Source organism: Leucoraja erinacea, chromosome 35 (assembly GCF_028641065.1).
Source record: "Leucoraja erinacea ecotype New England chromosome 35, Leri_hhj_1, whole genome shotgun sequence".
Taxonomy (NCBI): Eukaryota; Metazoa; Chordata; class Chondrichthyes; order Rajiformes; family Rajidae; genus Leucoraja; species Leucoraja erinaceus.
This window is the reverse complement of record NC_073411.1, coordinates 7,120,196-7,126,344: the sequence shown is the minus strand read 5'-3', so window position 1 is coordinate 7,126,344 and position 6,149 is coordinate 7,120,196. Positions and strand designations below refer to the sequence as shown.

General features: G+C 49.4%; 1 protein-coding gene across 2 annotated transcripts; it reads left to right on the top strand.

Annotated features, from left to right (window-relative positions):
- Positions 1 to 249: 249 nt before the first annotated feature.
- On the top strand, positions 250 to 5,204 carry LOC129713437 (beta-microseminoprotein-like). 2 transcript variants are annotated; one of them, XM_055662492.1, is made up of 4 exons: positions 250 to 609; positions 790 to 874; positions 2,697 to 2,814; positions 3,381 to 5,204. In XM_055662492.1, exons 1-4 carry the CDS (start codon positions 607 to 609, stop codon positions 3,508 to 3,510), a joined length of 336 nt encoding a protein of 111 aa, XP_055518467.1. In that variant the 5' UTR covers positions 250 to 606; the 3' UTR covers positions 3,511 to 5,204. The 2 variants fall into 2 exon arrangements, with proteins under 2 accessions (XP_055518467.1, XP_055518465.1); XM_055662490.1 differs by lacking the exon at positions 250 to 609 and having other exon boundaries at positions 618 to 874.
- Positions 5,205 to 6,149: the final 945 nt, after the last annotated feature.

Here is a 6,149-nt window from a genome sequence, read left to right as displayed (position 1 = left end):
ACTCACTCAACCTATCCAAGTCACGCCGCAGCCTCATAGCATCCTCTCCGAAGCTCACACTGCCAGCCAGGTTTGTACGATCCGCAAACTTGGAGATGTTGCATTAAATTCCTTCGTCTAAATCGTTAGTGCATATTGTAAATAATTATATGGAGAACCAGATAACATTGGTTCAAGGTGAAGGGAGAAAAAGTTAATAGGGACCGGAGGGGTAACTTTGTCCACACAAAGGACCGTGGGTGTATGGAACAAGCTGCCAGAGGAGGTAGCTGAGGTAGGGTATATTGCAATATTTAGAAAACAATTAGACAGGTACATGGATATAGGGCAAACACAGGCCGCTGGGACTAGTGTAGATGTTACATGTTTGTCGGTGTAGGCAAGTTAGGCCGGAGAGCCTGTTGTCCCGATGTATGACTGTATGACTATGATGATTAACTATGACAACGGAACCCCGCCTCTTATCTGAATATATAGGACACAGGCAGCATAAGACAAGATTGGAAAACAGATTCTCGCGAGCGGAGAAAGAAGTCTGCAGGCGGTGCTAGCGATACAGAGGCTGTCCGCGCAGACACTGGGGAGAGGCGGTCTGGTTAGGTGATTATGGTATGTACGGGTCAGCTTTGTGCATCTGACTGGTGCTTGCTCTTCAATGAACAACACAGCGCAGCTTTGAGTCGCTGCACAGTCACCTGCTGAAGTGACCGTGACAGGGACATGTTGCAGTGTTATTACTTGACTATGTCGCTCAACAATCTCTCTCTGTCTGTCTCTGTCTCTCTGCAGAAACTACTACTGTGCATCGCTCTGCTGCTTCCAGCGGCCCAGCTGTCGGAATCCGCCTGCTTCTTTGAGAAACAGAACACAACCGGTAATCTATCGATGTGAATCTCTGTCTCAGATCCGGCAGTGAGACCAGGCCGACAGCAGGGACATTATACTCATGGCGTGACGCTAAAGCTCGTCACCCTTGGTTCCCCGCCTGTTCCGCGGTCGGGTTGGAGCCTGAGGGTAGTGCAGATTGATGCCCCGACCAAACCCCAGTTTAAGGAGCGCTCCTCTTCTGGAATTCAGCTGAGACACTAAACATTGTCCACGGGTGGATTGAGGGATCTCCTCAGAATTAAGTGCAGCTGGCCCTGAAACCCTGACCGATATTTGTCCCTTAACTGCTCTTGATAGAACTGGCCATCAAAGGCCAATCACTGGGCTGTGTGGGATCGCCCGGGGCACGAAATGGAAGCCACGCGTCTCTACAATGGCGACAACTCGCCAGCTCCTCATTGGCCGGTAGACGGGTTTTACCTGAAATTGGTGGAAGGGCCCCAGGAGTTCCTGCCAAACCAGTGACAGGTCCCGGCATCCACAGCCTGGATGAGTATTGGGAATCACAGTGGGTCAGGGGCTCACCGTGAAACTCTCCCAATTATGGAGTGATCGACACAAAAGGCCATTTCACTGCACTTTATTGGGTATGTGTTGGATTGATTGATTGATCGATCGATTGATTGATTGATTGATTGATTGATTGATTGATTGATTGATTGATTGATCGATTGATTGATTGATTGATTGATTTATTGATTGATTGATTGATTGATTGATTGATTGATTGATTGATTGATTGATTGATTGATTGATTGATTGATTGGTTGATTGATTGATTGATTAGGAGTAGGAAACGTTGCCGTTCCAGACCCTTTTTCAGACCTGATCCGCTGACCCGCTGAGTTACTCCAGCATTTTGTGTCATTCTGCGGTGTAAAGCAACACCTGCAGATTCATCTTGCACCATTATGGAGTGAGCTACTTGAATGGGCTGCTCCTTGCTCCCCGGCTCCACTTCAGTCCCACCACACTAATCTTTGTGCGGCCGATGCGGAGGGAGTGGGTAGATCACATAAGGTTCTGGTTGGTTTGACCCTGGGCGTGGACAAGATCGCCAATATCGGGTCAGGGCGCCAGGCAGGCGATTTTTCTGCCAGAGCAGACTACCTGCACCTTTCCGGCGCTTATATCCCGCGCTGTCGTTCCTTGAAAAGGAACACGCTGTGTCCTCTGGCACCAGGGAGGCGTTCCAGGACCGATTGGGGGGGGGGGGGGGGGGGGGGGGGGGGGGGGGGGGGTGGGGGGGGGGGGGGGGGGGCTTCGAGGGTCTGATTGTATATTGGATCACGATTGTAACCTTATAATCTGATATTTGGTTGTGATCATTCACAGTCTAATTCGATGTAAATGGGTGTTTTGTTATAATTTAATGCATAAATACTTCTGAAAATAGCTGAGTACGTTTCTTGTTAGGTTAAAAAAAATATGGAGTGAGCGTTGACCACCAATTCCCCTGTTGGGTCCCCGAGATGAGTGATTATGGGTCTTGGGTCGGGCGCTGTTGTCGGAACCCGGGTGAAACGGGACCGTGCAGCCAAGTAAGAAGAAGGGTCTCGACCCGAAACGTCACCCATTCCTTCTCTGCAGAGATGCTGCCTGTCCCGCTGAGCTACTCCGGCGTTTTGTGTCTACCGTGCAGCCAAGTGCCAGGTCCGGGTCAGTACACACGGGGACGGACCTAGTGGTCCGAATGGCTCATTTCCAAGGAGTTTTTGTATTGAGTCAACGCCACTGTCCCACCACTCCCTCGGGTCTCTCCACTCCCCGACTGGACACTGATCCCCTGCTGTCTTTGTCACCACCAGGAACGGGCACGTGTTTTGACACAAACGACGGAACGCATCATCAATTCGGAGAAAGTTGGATGAACACCAACTGCTGGGATTGCGTGTGTGCGCAAAAAGGCTATGAATGCTGCGAACGGTAAGTAATCGCCCGCCGTTTAGCTCACATGATCTGACCCCGACGGGTGAACTGGCCAAGCGTGTCCTCAGGTTGGGACCCGTCGTTCGAGTGACCGCATCTCCAGCCGCTCCCAGTCCGGGTTCATTGACTGCGACCGACTCAAAAAGTCCAGGGGTTCTGCTTGGCCTCAAAGTTGCTTCAGTGCCGTGTCCATGAAAAATAAATGCTCAGAGGTTAGCATTATTCCACAAGGGGAGAGAGAGACCATAACTCCCCGTTAGCTACGACCATGCATTAATCCTCCATTATCCACCCCGCGTTATGGTTGGATCTCAGGGCAGGACCTAGATATTATTCTCCACCTGCGCGCTCGCGACGAGTAACAGCGTCAGTTAACCTCCCGACCCGCAGGTCTCTGGGACTTGGGAGGAAATTTGAGCATCCCTAAAAAAATAACCCAGGCAGTCACAGGGAGAACGTAGAAAAACTCCACACAGACATGAGCCGAGGTCAGGATCGAACCCTGACGCTGTGGGGCATATCTTCCGAATTGTTCATCATTGATTCCCTGATCTGTTCCCCAGGTATTCCGTACCATTTGGTGTCCCGGATGAGTGTATGATAATTTTCCAAATTCAAACTTGTTCGTTTCAAGTCTTCATGAAGAATGACCCGTCTGTCGAATGTACAGTGGGTGGAGCCATTGGGAAATGAGCGGGAATAAACAGGCAGCTCCTTTCCATCGTGGAGACATTCATCAGATACAGGAGCCTTGACTCTTGAATATAATGTACCGACTACAGCCCACTATAAACATATAACAAACCTATTCTGCTGTCATCGTCTGACCCATCATTTCAATAAGAAATGGGCGTGAGATACAAGTGTTTTTGACAAAATGTAAATTGGCCGAAATGTAATTTGTAAGAAAATGTTACTGTGAAATATGTCACTGAATATGAAAACTGATAAATCCTAAGGATTTGATGCGTTTTGCCTGAATGTGGGGTACGAGGTCTAGTGGCCCCTCACAACCCGGTGAAGAAATGGGCTGGAGAAAGGGAATGCACTGGGAAATGCTGCGGTGCGTTCTGGAACTTGAGTGTGTGAGGAAATGGAAATTGGGCTGAGGAATGGTTGATGGGAATTAATGGCATTTAATAGGGAGTGGTTGAGCAGGCTGGGAGTTGATTCATTGGAGCGGGAAGGGGTGATCTTACAAAGGTGTATACAATCATAAGAGGGTGGACGCACGGATTCACTTGCGTAGAGTGGCAGAATGGAGATCCCGAGGACATGGTTTCAACGTGGAGGGAGAAGGATTTAATAGGAACCTTAGGGATAACCGGTTGACACAAAGGGTGTATGGAACAAGCAGCCAGAAGAGGAACATTTGCAACATTTACGAAATTATAGACATGTATAGGATAGGGTTAGAGGTATATGAGCCAAACGCAAGCTGGTTTGACAAACATGGGCGAAACACTTCCTGGTGGAACTAGCGTAGATGGGGGATTTTGAGAAGCATGCTCACTTTCGGCACGGGTAACGATCAATTACAGTGGCAGCAACCATAGAGTCACACAGCACGAACACGGGCCCTCTTGTCCACTGGGTCAGGCCGCATCTGCGGAGAACATGGAGAACATCCTACCCTGACGCAGATGATTATCCTAACATGTCGACACATGGAACTGCAGATGATGGTTTACCACTACCACAAGACACAAAGGGCGGGAGTAACGTAGGTCGCCATGCTGCATCCCTGTTGATCGTGGGCAAGCTACTATTCGGCTTGGGATCCGTGATCGCATCCCACGACGGGCCTGCCGACAGCAACCGACTCGAAATGTCACAAGTCCGTGTTGTTCAGAGATGCTGCCTGGCCCGCGGAGTTGCTCCAGCCTTTAAAAAAATCTCCTCACATTCCCGCCAGTTCCCACCGCTCCCGTGAATACTCATCACCAACTGCGATGGCAAGTTCATCACAAATGTGCAGGCCCTTGTAACCAGAGCACACGGTGGAAACACGCCGTGGCGGGAACAGTGCCCTCTCCCCACAGACAGTGACCCAGCTCAGAATGATTCAAGAGTGAACCTGTCGAATGTCCAGTGCATTGAGTTGTTGGGAAATGAACTGGAATAAACAGACAGCTCCCTTCCAATGTAGAGGCATTCATCAATGGGATACAGGAGCCTTAACTCTTGCATGTAAAGTTTATGTCACAATAAACATATACCCAACATTCTGCCGTCTTCTAACCCATCATTTCAAAAATGAATGGGCGGTGCTGGCTCGAAGGGCCGAATGGCCTACTCTTGCACCTATTTTCTATGTTTCACCCGGGTTCCGATAACAGCGCCCAACCCAACACCCAGCTTCACTCATCTCGGAGGCCCAACTGGGGAATTGGTGGTCAGCGCCCACTCCACATATATATAAAAAATAAAATTGAATATATTCAGCTATTTACAGAATTATTTATGCATTGATCAAAAACATCCACCACCATAACAATCTTGATCCAGGAGACAGTCAATTCCATCGCTGGGGCCATCGGTCCTGGAACACCTCCGTTGAGCCAGTGGGCACTGCGTGTTCTTTTTCAAGGGACAGTCGGGCGAGGATGGTGAGCCCTCGTCTGCCTGGCGCCTTGGCGCGATAATGGCCCGGCAGCAAACCAACCTGATGCTCCTCTCATCCACCCACTCCGCTCCGCACTTGGTACACACAGATTATGATGGGGCGAAGGAAGCGGAGCCATAAATCAAGGCACAGCCCATTTAAATATTTCACTCCATAATTGTGTCTGAAGAAACTGCAGACCCTGGTTTACCCTCGCGGCCAATGAGGAGCCGGTGAGGTGTCCCAGACCAGTGTGGGATCTCTGAAGACCAGGTCCATCAACAACAGTTGAGGGGAAAATATTTGTCAATGTACAGGGGCAGCAGCACTTCATTCTGAGCAGATCCTCCATTCCTATTGAGGGATCTACGGTCTATCGGAAAGACAGACGGGCGGGCAGAGGGGGAGGGGTAGCTTTGATAGTAAGGAATGAAATTCAGTCCTTAGCGGGGGGTGACATAGGATCAGAGAATCACTGTAGATAGAGCTGAAAATAGTAAGGGTATAAAGACCCTCGTGGGAGTTATTTACAGGCCCCAAAATAGTAGCCAGGATATCGTTACACCAGGAGGTACAATTGACATGTAAGAAAGGCAATGCTACGGTGGTCATGGGAGCTTTCAATATGCAATATTTCAAGACTCGGAAAATCAGATTGGCACTTGACTCCAAGAAAGAGGAGTTTGTCGAGTGCTTACGAGATGGATTCTTAAAACGGCTTGTGGTG